General features: G+C 42.7%; 2 protein-coding genes and 1 long non-coding RNA gene across 3 annotated transcripts; 1 reads left to right on the top strand and 2 right to left on the bottom strand.

The window, feature by feature from the left end:
• Positions 1 to 5,071: 5,071 nt before the first annotated feature.
• Positions 5,072 to 6,366, bottom strand: LOC121378137. The gene is made up of 2 exons (XR_005958668.1): positions 5,435 to 6,366; positions 5,072 to 5,141 (listed from the first exon to the last, which is right to left on the bottom strand). It is a non-coding gene; the product is annotated as an uncharacterized LOC121378137 (long non-coding RNA).
• Positions 6,367 to 7,168: 802 nt separating this feature from the next.
• On the top strand, positions 7,169 to 11,968 carry LOC121377177. Its single transcript, XM_041505084.1, has one exon. It carries the CDS (start codon positions 7,169 to 7,171, stop codon positions 11,966 to 11,968), a length of 4,800 nt encoding a protein of 1,599 aa, XP_041361018.1.
• Positions 11,969 to 14,981: 3,013 nt separating this feature from the next.
• Positions 14,982 to 16,283, bottom strand: LOC121377175 (uncharacterized protein F54H12.2-like). Its single transcript, XM_041505082.1, has one exon. It carries the CDS (start codon positions 16,281 to 16,283, stop codon positions 14,982 to 14,984), a length of 1,302 nt encoding a protein of 433 aa, XP_041361016.1.
• Positions 16,284 to 17,634: the final 1,351 nt, after the last annotated feature.

The raw sequence follows: 17,634 nt of genomic DNA, 5'->3' as shown, positions 1-17,634 counted from the left end.
ACCTCTGAAGAAGCCGACGACGTTAAACAGGGGAAAGGTCTACCATGTTCGTTTTGCAATGCCACATTCAGAAGAATGCCCGATCTAATGAAGCATAGAATAAAGTGTGCACAGAGACCACCATCGCCACTGCCATCTACATCGTCAGAGCCGCCATTGAAACGCCAGCGTACCATCAATCAAGTGGGAGGGATCGGGCCTGTTGCTGCTGCTACCGCGCCAGTGACCACTGAAACACCGTCTACTCCCTACACGTTTACAAAGAAAAGTACGAGGACGCATAAGAAAACAACGGCAGTCGACACGACCTACGACATAAAGTTTGACGAGCAGTGGAGAGGAAAAAAGCTTAAAGATTTGCACCACGATTTGTATGGCATGTTTCAGGACGTTTTGGAACAAGCCACCATCGATCTACAAGGCAGCGACCTTGGACGGGTGATTGTCCATCACGATGCCCTGAATTCACCGATCGTCGTACCCCTACAACCATGCTACGTCCGAACTGAGTATCCAGAGCAACGAAGATTTGTCATCTTGGGACACATCGAGAAAGTACTCCAGAGCAACGAAGATTTGCCACTGGACACATCGTTCAGCATTCAAGTCGGCACCATACAAATCCCGAGAGGCGGAAGATCAGCCACCAACCTAACTGTTCTGACAGGCCCAAACAACTCGGTGCACATAAAGCAGTCATTGGTGGAAATCGTGAACGACGACGATTTGTGCATGTCCCGTGCCATCGGTGTTGCCTGGGCCAAACTGAACTGCATCTCGAGCACAGACTGGCAAGACCTCGTCGGTGGTCCTTACCCCAAGACACCGCTCATCGATTTGATCATGCATCACAAGAAATGTCCTCAATCATTTTATAATAAATTGACAACAAAAACCCGTCGAGAGCAAAAGACGTTGGCTCTGAAACTGTGTGCACTGGCAGGAGTACCCACCGATCGTCCATGTAACTTGAACGACATCCCTGCCTTCGAACAAGTCTTGGGATGCCAAATCCTCGTGGTCAGTGCCGAACTGGGTAATAAATTCCTCCGAGTGGGTGACCAGACGTCACAGGCACCAAGACTCTTTCTGTACTTTGTGGAGCAGCCACGACCGCACTTCCACGCCATTGTCAACATCACAGGCTTCTTTTCGGCGTCCTACTTTTGCCAACATTGTTTGAAACCATATAACAACAAATTAGACCATTCCTGTTCTTTGACCTGCATCGTATGTCACAGTCAGAACTGTCCCGAAACCGAAGTCCAGATGTCGTGCCGCCACTGTCACGTGACCTGTCGATCGCCGGAATGCTTTCAACGTCACAAACAACAAAAGCAAGACAAGAAAGGACGCACCATCCCCTCCAAGTGTGAGAGTTTTTGGAAATGTACCATCTGCAAAAAGATGCTCGACAGAAGCGAGAGGGATCCTAAACTCCACACCTGCGGGGAATGGAAATGTCCTTGCTGTAACAACTATGTGGACCAAGGTCATCTTTGCTACCAGCCTCCAAAAGAAATCAAGGACGCCCATACCAAGTTGATCTTTTACGACTTCGAATGCCGCCAGGATGAATTACTTCAATGCCAGGAAGGTTACCAGCCTAGTGGAGTCTGTCTGACCTGTGCAGGAGACAACTGCAGTCATCAGTCTCAGTGTCAACACTGTCAGCAATCGTGGTGTGGCAAACAACAACACGTGCCAAACTACCTGGTGGCACAGACGGCGTGTGAAGTGTGCAAACACGAACCAGTCACAGAAACATCCAAATGTCATGCATGCGGGTCAAGGTGTCCATGCTGTAACAAACGAGACAAGAAGAAGAATTACCTGAAGGAACCATGTGAGCAGACCTGTGGATTTCGGCAAGTCATCTTTCGAGGCGACGGAGCCCACATTCGGTTTTGCCAGTGGCTGTTCCAGGACGACCACAAAGGTGTCACGGCTATCGCCCATAATAACAAGGCCTACGATGCCTACTTTCTTCTGGAATACATGATTGACCAGTCGATGTATCCACAAAAAATCATTTACAATGGATCAAAAATCATGTACCCATTCATTCTATATTCTAAGCACAAAACAATAACGTCTTACGTGTGCTTTACACTGCAACCTGCCTATCAACATGGCCGACCGCGCAGAATCATGGGTAATATTGCTATTTTTAGCTCTAAGCCGAGAACCCTCTATAACTGCCCCAGCTCCGTCTTTATCTTTCGATGGACCGTTCAAAATTGCGCCTAATTTTCTTCATAAAAAGGCGCACTTTTACCGTTTGGCATTAATCCAACGGGACATTAAAAAAATTTCCTTAAGACTAAAACCACCCTCCGCCTGGTGCTGGGATGTCGTTATACATTCATTCATTCATTGTTCGTGCTGGAATGTCGTTAAACATTCATTTATTCATTGTTCGTGCTGGGGTGTCGTTAAACATTCATTCATTCATTGTTCGTGCTGGAATCTCGTTAAACATTCATTCATTCATTGTTCGTGCTGGGGTGTCGTTAAACATTCATTCATTCATTGTTCGTGCTGTGATGTTAAACATTCATCAATCCATTCAGGTTAGAAGTGAACATACCTCACTCAGCCTATAATCTTAGTGTGGAGACACAGCCTAATTGACCTGCTGTGGGACTCTGTACAAAATCCCTCCAAGGTAAATTGACCCCCACTCTCCAAACTGTTGACAGAAAGTATGAGAGGTTTTTAAATTTCCAGACCACTTGCTGTATTTGTTCCATCCGCTAACAAATTTATTTCAAGTAGGCCTATTGTTTTAAGGTTCGCACATGTAGCAGCCTTTGGCATTACTATAGTTTGACACCCATGTATTTTTCATGCTGGGGTGGCGTTAAACATTCATTCACTAATGCCTTTGTGATATCGATATTATATGTTTAGTCACCCCCTACTCCCTGCAACAGTGTGTACAGACCCATTAGCTCTGGATCAAGTGTGCTGTAACCTCACCGTGGTGCAGGGGTGTAACATTATCTTTGAGAATGGCCAATACAGCACAAAATTGATGTTTTGAGTAAAATTCGGTGTCCGTAAAATTCTGTGATATTTGTGTTTTTGCACAGTTCTTTACACTGTTTTTGAATTTTTATATTGATGTTGATCATCACTTTATTTATTTGCATTACCATAGTTTGACACCCAATAGCCGATGTATTTTTCGTGCTGGGGTGTCGTTAAACATTCATTCATTCATTCATTCATTATTTGTGATTTTGCAGTTCTTTACACTGTCTTGAATTTGTATATTGATGTTGATCATCACTTTATTTATTTGCATTACCATAGTTTGACACCCAATGGCCGATGTATTGTTCGTGCTAGGGTGTCGTTAAACATTCATTCATTCATTCATTTCAGTGTTTGTATTTTTGCACAGCTTTTTACACTGTTTTTGTTTGAACCTTGAATTTTTATATTGATGTTGTTCATCACTTTATTTATTTGCATTACCATAGTTTGACACCCAATAGCGATGTATTTTTCGTGCTGGGGTGTCGTTAAACATTCATTCATTCATTCATTCATTTATTCACGAATGGAACTCCTTTCGATAGTCAACGCCATTGTTCATTGCTTCTTGTGTTTATTATGGTTAAACGGCGTGTTGTTGGCGGCTGTAGCAATACAAGAGCCGATAAATTTAATCTTCACGCATTTCCTAATAATGTTGCTGTGAGAAAGCTGTGTGAATTTGATTAAAACAACGTGGAAAGACTGGACAGGAAGAAAATGCCGGAGACCGTTGCGACAGCACACACTTTATTGTCTGAACCAAATTGTTAACTACGAAAAATTACTCTACCTTTAATTGCCGTTAGATTTCCTCCAAAGTTTGTCCAGACACAAATCGCAAAAAAAAAGCCCACTACAAATATACAGATTCCACACAGGAGACTGCAACGAGATTACATAGGGAAAAATACATGCAGTTTTCTGCCGTCTGCCATGTTGCTTGTTTATGGAATACTCGACCTACTTTCCGTGACCTTGATGACTCGTCCGTGACCTAGGCACAATGGACCTACTTTGGGGGACACGGATGACCTAAGTGGACAGCCCCTGACCTACTTAGACCGGACCTACCGGACCATGACCTACTTAGACCGGCCCCTGACCTACTTAGAACGGCCCCTGACCTACCTAGACTGACACGAAAGAGTATAAAAAGGCTAGATCCGGTTTCATTATCATTCGCTCGCCGAAAACTATTATTATTGGATCTACTACGTCATTGTTATTCGTTTGTGATATTTCGTCATTGTTAGAAGAAGATTCATTTGGATCATTGTGAGAGATTTTGTCACTGTTAGAAATCGACTGGATCAAGACTTGAAAATTGTAAGTTAATTTTCTTATTCTGATTTAGTTTGAAGAACTATGTGTTTGCAGTGGTGGACAACGTTTAACAAATGGTACTTTTTGAAAATCGTTCTTTCTTCAAATAAATAACAAATTGACATTGAAAGTGTTCTAAACACGGAAGCAGTTGTTCTTGTATGCAACGTCATTCAATGACTGACGTCATTCAAAAATGATAGACAGAAAATAAATACTCTCACCCTGTTGAGTCGTTGTCTTTATTAAGTCGTGTCATTTCACCTTTTTTTTAAAATAAACCCTACCGTTTGTTTACGTTCACAGTAAGAAGTGTCGTCTGAATGTTTATTTTTACGCATTAGTGAGTGACACGTCAATCGTTTTTTCATGCAAGCAAATAAGGGCGCTAACTAAACGTAAACTAAGATCAATACAGTTTTAAAAATATGGATATTACTACAATATATATATATATAGTGAGTATTATATTTGAATAAATATTTTTAAATCATACACTTATTTCCTGAAAAAAATATGTGTTTAATCTAGAGCGTTGTCCTTGTCGGCACAAATAATACGTTGACAGGATAGCGGGCGAATCGTAGATCACGTAAAGGTGGTTCAGTCGAATTGTTAATAACAGATATATGCGAATGTGCCCCGATTATTGTCATTGACAAGGCATCATACCCATAGACCTGTTATTTTTTTTTTTTTTTTATAGTTTTTATTTTATTTTTTGCATTTGTAAAATTAAATTGTTTAGGTCTTCAATCAGTTCTCTTCTGTCTCTGGAAAAAGAAATAGTTTTTCAAATTTGATGCTCTCAAAAAAGTTAATATAAATGTTAGCTTAATATATATGTAATAATTACACGATTTTCAGTTTAATACCATGTTATAAAATCATGTCTAGACATTGTAGTGGTATAGAGAGAACATGTCCTCACCCACTCCGACTACTTCTGACGTACCTATAACAAATATCATCCTCTGGACCTTAATTATATGAAAGACAACAAAAATAAAACAGCACGGTTTTACAAGAACAGTCAGGTAGTGTGTTTTTTAGTAAACATACTTACATATCCGTTTTTTTGGCAGGGTTTAAAAGATCCCTCAGTGTAGGGTATGTCGTAGTAGTAGTAGTGAGGGTGGCGGCGGCAGTTGGTGTGGTGGAGGCGGCGGTGGTGGTGGTGGCTTGCTGCGGTGGTGGTGGTGGCTTGCTGCGGTGGTGGTGGCGGTGGTGGTGGTGGTGGTGGCCGCCACATTAGAATAAAATTCGTCACTGGAAATATACAAAAATTACATAAAATACAAGCATTGATCAAAGCTGTGTATATTGTAACCTTTCGAACATCGACGTGTGGAACATAAAACATGGTGTAGAATGTTTTTAAAAATCAACTATGATAATATCGTGAGCTATAAAATAATCTTACCTCCACTGGTCGAGCAACTGCTCGAAATCAAACTGGTCTATTCTGAAAAAAAGATGACATTTATTAGTTTTAACGTGAATGGGATTTTTAAACTCAACTTTTGATGTAAAAATAATTTGAAACCAAACATTACTGATTTTAAAATGATACATTTGACATGATTTAACTAACATTTTGCCAAAAATAAAATTTAAAAAAATAATGAAAACAGTAAAGTTGCTCACGCATTATCGCTGAAGCAGTCCATGTTGATATGTTGTAACCAAAAAATGTGTTTGAATTTATGCCCCCACCGTTGACCCGATTTGTCCTCCTAACCCAGAGACCCTGTCTGTATGAACTAGAAACCTCCCAACATCCTGCAAAAATTCCCAAACGAGTAAATCTTTCCATCATTTTGGCGCCAATGTTTTACCATCAATGCGTTTTCTCTCACACGATAGCAAATACGATGAGGAGGATACATTATAAATAAAATATGAACTTGTAAAACTATAGTGCACTGTAATAATATTATTAAAACATTTATTTACTAAAACATAACCGCAATTTTGTTTAGTAAAGGACTTAGTAGGGATCACTAAAATAAAAGAGAAAAAAAATAGTATGGAATTACATTGTTTAATAAATAAGTTACACAGTCTACCGAAACAACAATCCCGTCTCTTGATGTTAAAATTTGGAAAATGATGTATTTTGTGTGTGCATTAGTTTGCAATGCTGAACAAAGAATGTCAAGAAATATGAAGAAATTTATGCAAACCATATAATAAATTAAATATAGTTTAAACTGAAGACTATTGAGGTGGAATTTTCTTAAAATCATAGACCCGCCTCTATAGTGTTTCAATGTATAAACTAATTCTGTGGAATCGACGTAACGATGTTTGAGTTTATTTTTTTCTGTCGATCCGCAGCCGTGTGAACTTTAACCTCCCGCCAGCTGTTTCTGTGGCACTGTTATAATACTCTTTTGGTGCGAAATTGAACCAGCATGAAACATCGTGTAATATGATGCGTGTGTACATCGTAAAGCATTTCACATAACTGGAACGGAGGCATTCGCGCTGAGCAGGATTATAGACTGAAAAACAGGTCGCTGCTTACACGTAACGTTTTTAAAGAACATGTATCGTCTTTTGGCGTACTTAAAGGGAACGTCAAATTAATATTTTACAACCAAGGACAATTCACTTTTAGATTTATTAAAAATAAATGTTAAAATGTATACAGCAACCAAAACAACGAATAGCGTTGTAACATAATAGGAATATAACACAATCATAATATAAGACAAAGGGGAGGATGTGTGTTTATAGACATCGATGCCGTGAACGTTATGCTCAACGGCTAGAAGGTACTTGTATTATTTTTTAGATGGATCGCTTTGCCATCAACACCATGGTGGATTCTTTTACCAGCAGCGACGACTTGCTTGCCTGGGCTAAACAATATGGGATGGAAAACGACGAATACGTCAATTTAAAACTCGTAGAGCTACTATGTCAGGAAATTAAACAATCTGAAGAAGAAGCCGTTGTGGTGGAGATGGGACAGTCAGAAGAAGCGTTGGAGACTCCTCCGGTCCCCGAGGTTGAAGACTTATGGTCTCCCTTAACGCCTGAGGAATACGAGGAACTGATCAAACTGTGTGACGAACACTGGAATCCATCCTATGACGAACTGGCCAGGATTTGTATTGACGACGGGGAATGGCAACCAGAAGAAGAACCTATGGTTACCTCTGAAGAAGCCGACGACGTTAAACAGGGGAAAGGTCTACCATGTTCGTTTTGCAATGCCACATTCAGAAGAATGCCCGATCTAATGAAGCATAGAATAAAGTGTGCACAGAGACCACCATCGCCACTGCCATCTACATCGTCAGAGCCGCCATTGAAACGCCAGCGTACCATCAATCAAGTGGGAGGGATCGGTCCTGTTGCTGCTGCTACCGCTCCAGTAACCACTGAAACACCATCTACTCCCTACGCGTTTACAAAGAAAGGTACGAGGACGCACAAGAAAACATCGGCAGTCGACACGACCTACGACATAAAGTTTGACGAGCAGTGGAAAGGGAAAAAACTCAAAGATTTACACCACGATCTGCATGCCATGTTTGAAGACGTTCTCAAAGAAGCCACCATCGATCTACAAGGCAGCGACCTTGGACGGGTGATCGTCCATCACGATGCCCTGAATTCACCGATCGTCGTACCCCTACAACCGCTATCCGAACTGAATGCTGACGTCATCTTGGGACACATCGAGAAAGTACTCCAGAGCAACGAAGATTTACCACTGGACACATCTTTCAGCATTCAAGTCGGTACCATACAAATCCCGAGAGGCGGAAGATCAGCCACCAACCTAACTGTTCTGACAGGCCCAAACAACTCGGTGCACATAAAGCAGTCATTGGTGGAAATCGTGAACGACGACGATTTGTGCATGTCCCGTGCCATCGGTGTTGCCTGGGCCAAACTGAACTGCATCTCGAGCACAGACTGGCAAGACCTCGTCGGTGGTCCTTACCCCAAGACACCGCTCATCGATTTGATCATGCATCACAAGAAATGTCCTCAATCATTTTATAATAAATTGACAACAAAAACCCGTCGAGAGCAAAAGACGTTGGCTCTGAAACTGTGTGCACTGGCAGGAGTACCCACCGATCGTCCATGTAACTTGAACGACATCCCTGCCTTCGAACAAGTCTTGGGATGCCAAATCCTCGTGATCAGTGCCGAACTGGGTAATAAATTCCTCCGAGTGGGTGACCAGACGTCACAGGCACCAAGACTCTTTCTGTACTTTGTGGAGCAGCCAACACCTCATTTTCACGCCATTGTGAAGATCACTGGATTTTTTTCGGCGTCCTACTTTTGCCAACATTGTTTGAAACCATATAACAACAAATTAGACCATTCCTGTTCTTTGACCTGCATCGTATGTCACAGTCAGAACTGTCCCGAAACCGAAGTCCAGATGTCGTGCCGCCACTGTCACGTGACCTGTCGATCGCCGGAATGCTTTCAACGTCACAAACAACAAAAGCAAGACAAGAAAGGACGCACCATCCCCTCCAAGTGTGAGAGTTTTTGGAAATGTACCATCTGCAAAAAGATGCTCGACAGAAGCGAGAGGGATCCTAAACTCCACACCTGCGGGGAATGGAAATGTCCTTGCTGTAACAACTATGTGGACCAAGGTCATCTTTGCTACCAGCCTCCAAAAGAAATCAAGGACGCCCATACCAAGTTGATCTTTTACGACTTCGAATGCCGCCAGGATGAATTACTTCAATGCCAGGAAGGTTACCTGCCTAGTGGAGTCTGCCTAACCTGTACAGGAGACAACTGCAGTCATCAGTCTCGGTGTCAACATTGCCATCAATCGTGGTGTGGCAAACAACAACACGTGCCAAACTACCTGGTGGCACAGACGGCGTGTGAAGTGTGCAAACACGAACCAGTCACAGAAACATCCAAATGTCATGCATGCGGGTCAAGGTGTCCATGCTGTAACAAACGAGACAAGAAGAAGAATTACCTGAAGGAACCATGTGAGCAGACCTGTGGATTTCGGCAAGTCATCTTTCGAGGCGACGGAGCCCACATTCGGTTTTGCCAGTGGCTGTTCCAGGACGACCACAAAGGTGTCACGGCTATCGCCCATAATAACAAGGCCTACGATGCCTACTTTCTTCTGGAATACATGATTGACCAGTCGATGTATCCACAAAAAATCATTTACAATGGATCAAAAATCATGTACCTGCAAGTGGAGAGAGGACTTAACATCAGGATTATTGACAGCTTGAATTTTCTCCCCATGAAACTGGCGGCTTTCCCCAAGGCATTTGGTTTGACAGAACTGAAGAAGGGATACTTTCCCCATTATTTTAACACCCTAGGAAACCAGAATTACCGTGGACCGTTTCCAGAACCAAACATGTATGGTGTCAATTATATGGGGTCCAAGGAGAGATCAACATTTCTTAAGTGGCATACTGAGCAGCAGGGAATGTTCGACTTTCAGAAAGAGATGAGGGAATACTGTGTCTCTGACGTCGCTGTTCTCAGAGAAGCCTGCTTAAAATTTCAAGCTCTGATGCTGGAAGCCACTGGTGAAAAACAGATCGACCTCGATACCAAAGCGGTCACCTACATCAATGGCATCGATCCGTTTGCCCAGTACATCACCATTGCCTCGGTATGTATGGGCATCTTTCAGAGCAAATTTCTCAAGAAACATCAGCATGTCAAACTTACAGACGCCCAGGAAATCACAGACTGGATGACGGTCAGAGAGGATGGATCCATCAAGGTGAAACCTGATTTATGGCTGACGGAAGAAGAGTTGAGAGATCGTGGGATGACCATCGTCGAGTCTGAAACTGTACCCAGTCCTATAGCTCAAGTGCCAAGTGAGGGGTACATCCAAAAAGATCAATTCAGCAGAGTGTCCATCCAGTGGTTGGAATGGGTTCAACACCGAAATCAAGACAAGTACCAGATCCAGCATGCACTCAATGGAGGGGAACATCAGGTACCAGGAACTCATTACCGACTGGATGGTTTCTGTGCTAAGACGAACACGGCCTTTGAGTTCCATGGCTGCTTGTGGCACGGCTGTCGACACTGTTTCCCACACGAGCGTTCTAACACCATCCATCCTAGAACCAGTCAATCCATTGAAGAACTGTACGCCCTAACCTGTAGAAAGAGAGAAGAACTGAAACTGAAAGGATACAAAGTCATCGAAATCTGGGAACACGAGTTTAACCATCTTCAGAAATCCAACCCAGAGCTGAAGCAGTTTGTGAACTCTTTGGATCTTCAAGACCGGTTAAATCCCAGAGATTCATTCTTTGGAGGAAGAACGAATGCCAGCACGTTACACTATAAAGTCAAAGAAGGGGAAGAAGTCAAGTACGTGGATTTCACATCTCTGTATCCGTGGGTCAACAAATATTGCCAGTATCCCGTAGGACATCCTGAAATCATACACAAGGATTTCAAGCCACTGGATCAATACTTTGGAATCGCCAAGGTGAAAGTTGCCCCTCCTAGAAAACTCTACCATCCTGTTCTGCCTTACCGTTCCAATGGAAAACTCAAATTTCCTTTGTGCAGAACCTGTTCGGATCAGGAACTACAAACACCATGCCATCATTCGGATGAAGAGAGGAACATCACTGGAACCTGGTGCATACCAGAAATTCTTAAAGCCATGGAAAAGGGGTACCAAGTCATCACAGTGTACGAGGTCTACCACTGGCCTGAAACAACCCAGTACAATCCAACGACACGTGACGGTGGTCTCTTTGCCGAGTACATCAACACCTTTCTCAAGCTAAAACAAGAAGCCAGTGGATGGCCCGAATGGTGTTTGACAGATGAAGATAAAGACCAATACATCAGGCAATACAGAGACAAAGAGGGCGTACAGCTGGATAAAGATAAAATCACAAAGAATCCGGGACTTCGTTCACTGGCCAAGCTGTGTCTGAACAGTTTCTGGGGGAAGTATGGTCAACGTTTGAACATGAAACAGTCTGCCTTCATCCACGAAAGCAATGCAGACGTTTTCTTCCAGATGTTGGCAGATCCCACCAAAGAAGTTATCGATTTCCACGTGTTGACAGAAACCATTTTGCAGCTCGAATACCAACACAAATCCACCTTCATCCCAGAAGATTTAAAAACCAACGTTTTTCTGGCGACCTTTACCACTTCCTGGGCGAGATTGAAGTTATACAGTGTGTTGGAACAGCTGGACGAAAATGTGTTGTACTACGACACGGACTCGGTCATTTTCGTGGCAAGGCCTGGAGACTATCAGCCCCCTCTGGGAGATTATCTTGGTGAATTGACTGACGAATTTGTCAGTGGAGGTGGCTACAGAACCAATAAAGGCTCAGAAGTGTGCAAGGTGCGAGGTTTTTCCTTAAACTATGCCAATGCACAGCTCATCAACTTTGAAGCTATCCGCGAGATAGTTTTGTCACCCACCAGAGATGCTACCCTGACCGTGACGAACCCATCCAAAATTTCAAGAGAAAAAAGGAAGAGAAAAATTTACAACAAAGTGGAAGAGAAAAGGTACAAGATAGTGTACACCAAGCGTGTCATTCAAGACAATTTGGACACTCTTCCTTATGGCTATTAAGGTTCTGTATGAATCATCAAATTCGGTATGAAACATCAAACTTGGTATTTTTCCTCCATTTCAAATTATGTAACATCAAACTTGGTATTTATCTCCCAAAATCAAACTTGGTATTAGTCTCCACACGGTAACTTTTTTTTTTATCGGACTTTGTTTGAGTGCAGTTCAAATTCACTTTTGTATTTTTTTTAAATAGTCCGATACATTTGTGATTTATGGAGTCAATACTCCGTTATTTTAGGCCAGCAATTCAAAATTTGTGTAGAAGTAATCTAAATTCTCCATGCATTATCCCACTCTCCACTCACCTCTTGGACACAAACAAGTTGTGTTTAAGGGGGAAGCTGCAAATTAATGTTTTGGATTAAAAAATTTTTTACAATCACAGGTATAGTTCATCAAACTTGTTCCTCAAAATCAAACTCGGTATGAAACATCAAACTTGGTATATTCCCTCCACTACATTCTCCATAAAAACATCAAATTTGGTATATCTTGTTTGAATCTCTCCGACCTCCACGTGGTAAACAAGGGGCAACAGGGACTTTTATATCTCTGGCAAACAGGAGAGAAATATCATAGGATACATTTAGATGTTAGAGGGCCACGTCAGGGCCACTCAGGGCCACGTCAGGGCTACACAGGACCAAACAGGGCCACACAGGGCCACTCAGGGCCACGTCAGGGCCACGTCAGGGCCACGTCAGGGCCACTCTATAAAAATAGTTGTGATTTGCAAAGTAGTTTAGTTTAATAGATACATTTGTCGCTATGGGTCGTGTCAGAAAAGATTGTCCCGTTCCTGGATGTCAGGCCAAGAATTTGTTGAGACTTCCTAACCATCTGTCTCAAGTACACAATTTGGAAAACAGAGTATCATGGTTGACAAAAGAGACATTCGAAGCAGTGAAACCCACGTTACCCAAGAGTGCCATTTCGTGGAGTCCCGAAGCAGTGGTGGATCCCACACGTCCTTGGTGGGAAACACAGAGTTTGACACCATTTGAACCTTGCTCGAGTATGTGTGTATCAGGCCCAACGGGTGCTGGAAAGACTCAGTGGGTATACAGACTTCTGAAGAACCTGAATGGCATGTACGTCAAAGACCCTCCAAAGAAAATCATGTATTGCTATGGCGTGTACCAGACACTTTACGACGAAATGGAAAAGACTGTAGCTAACCTAATGTTTCATTCGGGGTTACCCACGCAGACAGAAATAGAAGAATTTGCCGACGGACAACATGGACTTATCATTTTGGATGACTTGATGAATCACGTACTAGAGCACAAAGACATAGAGCTACTGTTTACACAAGGATGTCATCACAGAAGACTGAGTGTCGTATTCATTACCCAAAACCTCTATGGACAGGGAAAGTCTGCCAGAACCATTGCTCTCAACACCTGGTATCTTGTCCTCTTTAAAAATGTGAGAGATACATCACAGATCATGACGCTGGGCCGTCAGTTGTTTCCTGGCCGTGCTGGTGTTTTGGTAGAAGCATACAGGGATGCCATGAAGACCCCTTTTAATTATTTGGTGGTGGACATGTCGCCCCATGGTGATGATAAGCTGAGACTGAGAACTCGGATATTTCCCAATGAAGACTCCATCGTCTACGTCCCGAGAGTATAAATAGCACTGCACTTTCAAAGCCACGTCAAAATGTCTCAAGTCATCAAGGAGAACCTGATGTTCTTACAGTTCTTGCTGTCTGGCAAATCGACAAAACAGAAAAGTCTGCTGTTGAAACATATAACCAAGGATCAGTTGAAAACCCTGACATTCATCATTGCCAACATATTGCATAGTGACGTTCCACTCTCTAAACAGGCGTTTGAAAAGTTGAAGAAACACAAAAACGTATTACGTGTGTTGGGTGACAAGACCGTTTCTATCAAGAAGAAGAAACAAGTGTTAAGAGCTGGTATCATCGTGCTCGTGCTACAGAGTATAGCACCCTTGTTAAAAACTGCATGATGCAACACGTGGCCAAAAACATTCTGGTGCCTGAAGAAAAATATATACGACTATTAAAAGGACAAGTGATGGATGTCCCACAAGAGGGTCAAGATGGAAAAGGGCAAACACCTCCTACAGTGTACAAACCCGTGGCTGTTGTGAAGACAATGGACCCAAAGAAGATGCTGACCCCAGAGAAATCAATAAAGATGGAAGCAAGCATACAGAAGCGGCCACCAGGAATACCACAACGAAAGCTCAAGAAAATTAGGAGAAAGAAAACATTTAAATGGAAATCATTGTAAAGTGGAATAAAGGTCTGCTCCTTAACCTTTATATCTACTGATTTGAAACGGGAGCAAATAAATGATTTGAAAAATGTATTAGTTGTTATGTTGTAGTAAAAACAGAACACAGTGCCATACCTCCCAACCGTCCATCGATTCGAGCGGGACTTGTGTGGGCTAGCGAAATTTTGGGTTGTTTTTCATTTATTTCTAATTACAATCTCTGGTCTCTCTAGAGACAACTACACATGCAATGGACACACATTGGGTTACACCGAGAGGCCTTAAGGGCAAACACTATAATGTACAATGATTAAAATATGTTAAGGCAAACTGATACACGATAGCTTCGTTGACTATAATATCTGAACAAAAATAATTTTGAATGTCTCTGAGCGACGATCCCGTCGATTTCATAGCAACGTAAAACAAAGCAAAAAGTCCACACGAGTTGCTGTTGGCGTCTTGAAGCACCCTGTCATTGTAATGGGTGCATGTACTGTTTCTTTGCAGAAAGGCTCGAAATTGTCTCTGGTAATATGCTGGAGGCTTTCCAAAACTGTCAAAGAATTCTCCATGGTTAGCACTGTCTAACCATATGGCCACCCAGTGTTGTCCTCTCATCGTCGAGGGTTCTGTATTGACGATGAATCCTCGTGGAAAACGAGTCAGTCGGTGCCGTGGAAGTTCATCTGCAGCATACACTCTGACATGTCTCGTGACTGGATCAGCGTTCAGAGCACATTCCAACTGTAAAGTGTTCATGGTTCTGCATACAAGACGTTCCTGGCTCCGTCGATTTGAAGCAGAAGGTTGTCTTCCGAGTAGATCAAACAGTTGACCGTTTCTGGCAAGGCTTTTTTAAACTGTAAGTCCAGTCTAAGATTACCCCTTTTTATAAGATCAAGGTATCCGTCCTTCAAGTGGTAAGGATCCAAGGTGAATTGATACAGAGCATATCCACTTGAGAAATCCTCTCTAGACACGTCCAGTCCTATGGATTCTCTTCCTTCAAACAAGTTGTTGTAGGCCGAGATGTACTGATTATTGCCTACGTGCAGAGGTTGAGCCGGTAAGGATTCACCATTCACGTACAAGGCAATCGTGTCCAGATCGTACATGGCAAAATTGAATGGATTTTTGGTGTAACTGCCATTCACTGCTTCGGCAGAGATCAGCGCCACCACGACTTTGTTGGGACATTTATTTTGAAACAAGTGATCCCAGGTGAAACTGAGTTGTCCCTTGGGTATGGAGGCCACTTTGATGTCGCTCCTTGTGAAAGGATATTTGGCTTCAGTGTCCTGCAGTGTTTTGGCATGGGCCGTGATGATGGCCGTATTGGGTCGCACTTTGCAGATTCTGAGGTATACGTCTTCGATCTTGACTTTGTAATCAGGATTATCTTCTCCTGCCAACAAACTGAAGGAAGGCCTGGTCCGGAACAGTTTGATCTGTAGATTGACGCCATTGATGAGATAACGTTTGATGTCGAAAAAGTCTTCGTACAGCGGTCCTTCCATATCCACGGTGTGACTGGTTTCACATAAAGCACCTCTGTTAGCAAGTCCCGAATTGATGCCTGTTATAGGATCTGAGCTGTCTATGTCTTGTGCATCATCTTTGTAGTACAGTTGAGATTGCAGAGACGATTCCTTAGCTGTGGACGTACCATTCAACAACACTTTAAGATAGCTCTTGTATGGATACAGATTGGTCGAGGTAGTGATGAGTTTTCCATTGAGGGTCAGGTCCACTTGAGACCACAAACTCTGGAGCCATAGATTGACGGGTCCCACCTTTTCATCTTTTGTCAAGATGCTGCCATCGGCTTTGGTAATTTTGGCTTTCACGTGTAGTTTGGTACGTTGCAGGTCGATGTAATCGATGCCTTGTCCATACACGTTAAACTCCACAGGACTGTTTTCCGTGGTGATCTGAGATGTGGGTCTCGTGTCCTCATAATAGATTTTTTCCACCGAAGTGAATGTACGTGGAAGTTCAAAAATAGATAATTCTTCGGCATGGGCCTCTACTTCAGCTTTATTCATATACGAAGCCATCTTATTTCTTTTTACTAAAGTTATCTGTCTTCTGCTTTTTCTGATTGCTTCTGCTCGTTGTGTCTCCTTTGCGCTTTCTTGACGAACTGACTGGTCGTGGTGTTGCTTTCCCTTTTATACTTTTCAGAAGACGTTTCTGTTCGGCCTTAGCTTGTTCTACTACTTGCTGCGTTGGGGAGACCATGACAACACTGGGTGCCGGGGGTTTGTTCTGTTCTTCTTTTTCTTTTTTCCACGTGGGGTCGTAGAGTTCTAGGCATCGATCCACACTGTACATGATCTGACTTTGCCCACCACGTTGAATTTCGAAGTGCGGCTGAAGTTTGCCTTGTGCCTGCAGCTTGTAGAAACGGGTCCACTTGTCGACGTTTGGAACATATAGCTTGTATTGGTCTGACATGTTGCTCCTCTGTAGGTTCTATCTCAAATGATGATGTTTTTTGACAGACATCCTATTTATAGAGATCCTGCATATCTCCAGTGGTCCGTGACCACTGACCATACGGTTTTTGCTTTCATCTGATCCAAGTGACTGTTGTTCAAAATGAAGGCTAACAAAGGGGTGTTTTGTTTCAATATACGTTTTCTAGTTCTATCCGTCACAACAAGTGATACCAGCATTTTCAACATGTTCAGATACTCGTTGTTAGACTGTAAAAATCGACGTTTCTGTCCTGCTGTGACGTTAATACGTCCGTCCAGCAACCCTTGAACGATCGCCACCAAGGCCAACATTTGTTCTTCATTCATATCTTTCAGTAATCCCAAAGTCATATGGTAATCGTGAATATTCGTCATCAGTTTTAAATAATTGTAATGTTTTAGAACGTATTCAGCCATGTTTCAAAACCAAAAGGGCTGCGGCTTTACGTGAAGTGTCACCGTCACTGGTCCTGTAATAAATGAAGCTGAATTGCCATCTGCATCCTGTATATAGATGTCCACGATCTGCACATCTTCCAGTCTCAGGGGTATGTAATGGTACTGAGGAAACACAAAATATTTTTCCTTTTTATTCCCTGTCAAACAGATGCGTCTCAGCAAGGGCTCCTTTCTTTCTCCAACGTGTGAGCTGTAGCAGATGTTGGAACACACGTAAATGTCACGACAGTCTGATTTTCTCGAGACGTCCCAGTTCTGAATGGTGATTTCGGTGGCTGCTACCACCCACTTTTTACCGAGATGTAGTCGGTCATACAGATTGACTCGAAACGACCAGTGTGTGTTGTCGGGAAAGTAAGACGTACTGTCTGTACTTCGAATGGTAATGTACTTATCCATGGTGCTTATTCGTTTTGATCTTGGGATTTGGCAGCAAATAACCCAAGCTACTGCTGAGTAGTGCTGTCCA

Source organism: Gigantopelta aegis, chromosome 7 (genome assembly GCF_016097555.1).
Source record: "Gigantopelta aegis isolate Gae_Host chromosome 7, Gae_host_genome, whole genome shotgun sequence".
NCBI classification, from domain to species: Eukaryota; Metazoa; Mollusca; class Gastropoda; order Neomphalida; family Peltospiridae; genus Gigantopelta; species Gigantopelta aegis.
This window is presented reverse-complemented; position numbering and strand designations above follow the sequence as displayed.

Coding starts and splice junctions, on each gene's coding strand:
- LOC121377175 (XM_041505082.1), bottom strand. CDS start 16,283: ATGGCTTCGTATATGAATAAAGCTGAAGTAGAGGCCCATGCCGAAGAA.
- LOC121377177 (XM_041505084.1), top strand. CDS start 7,169: ATGGATCGCTTTGCCATCAACACCATGGTGGATTCTTTTACCAGCAGC.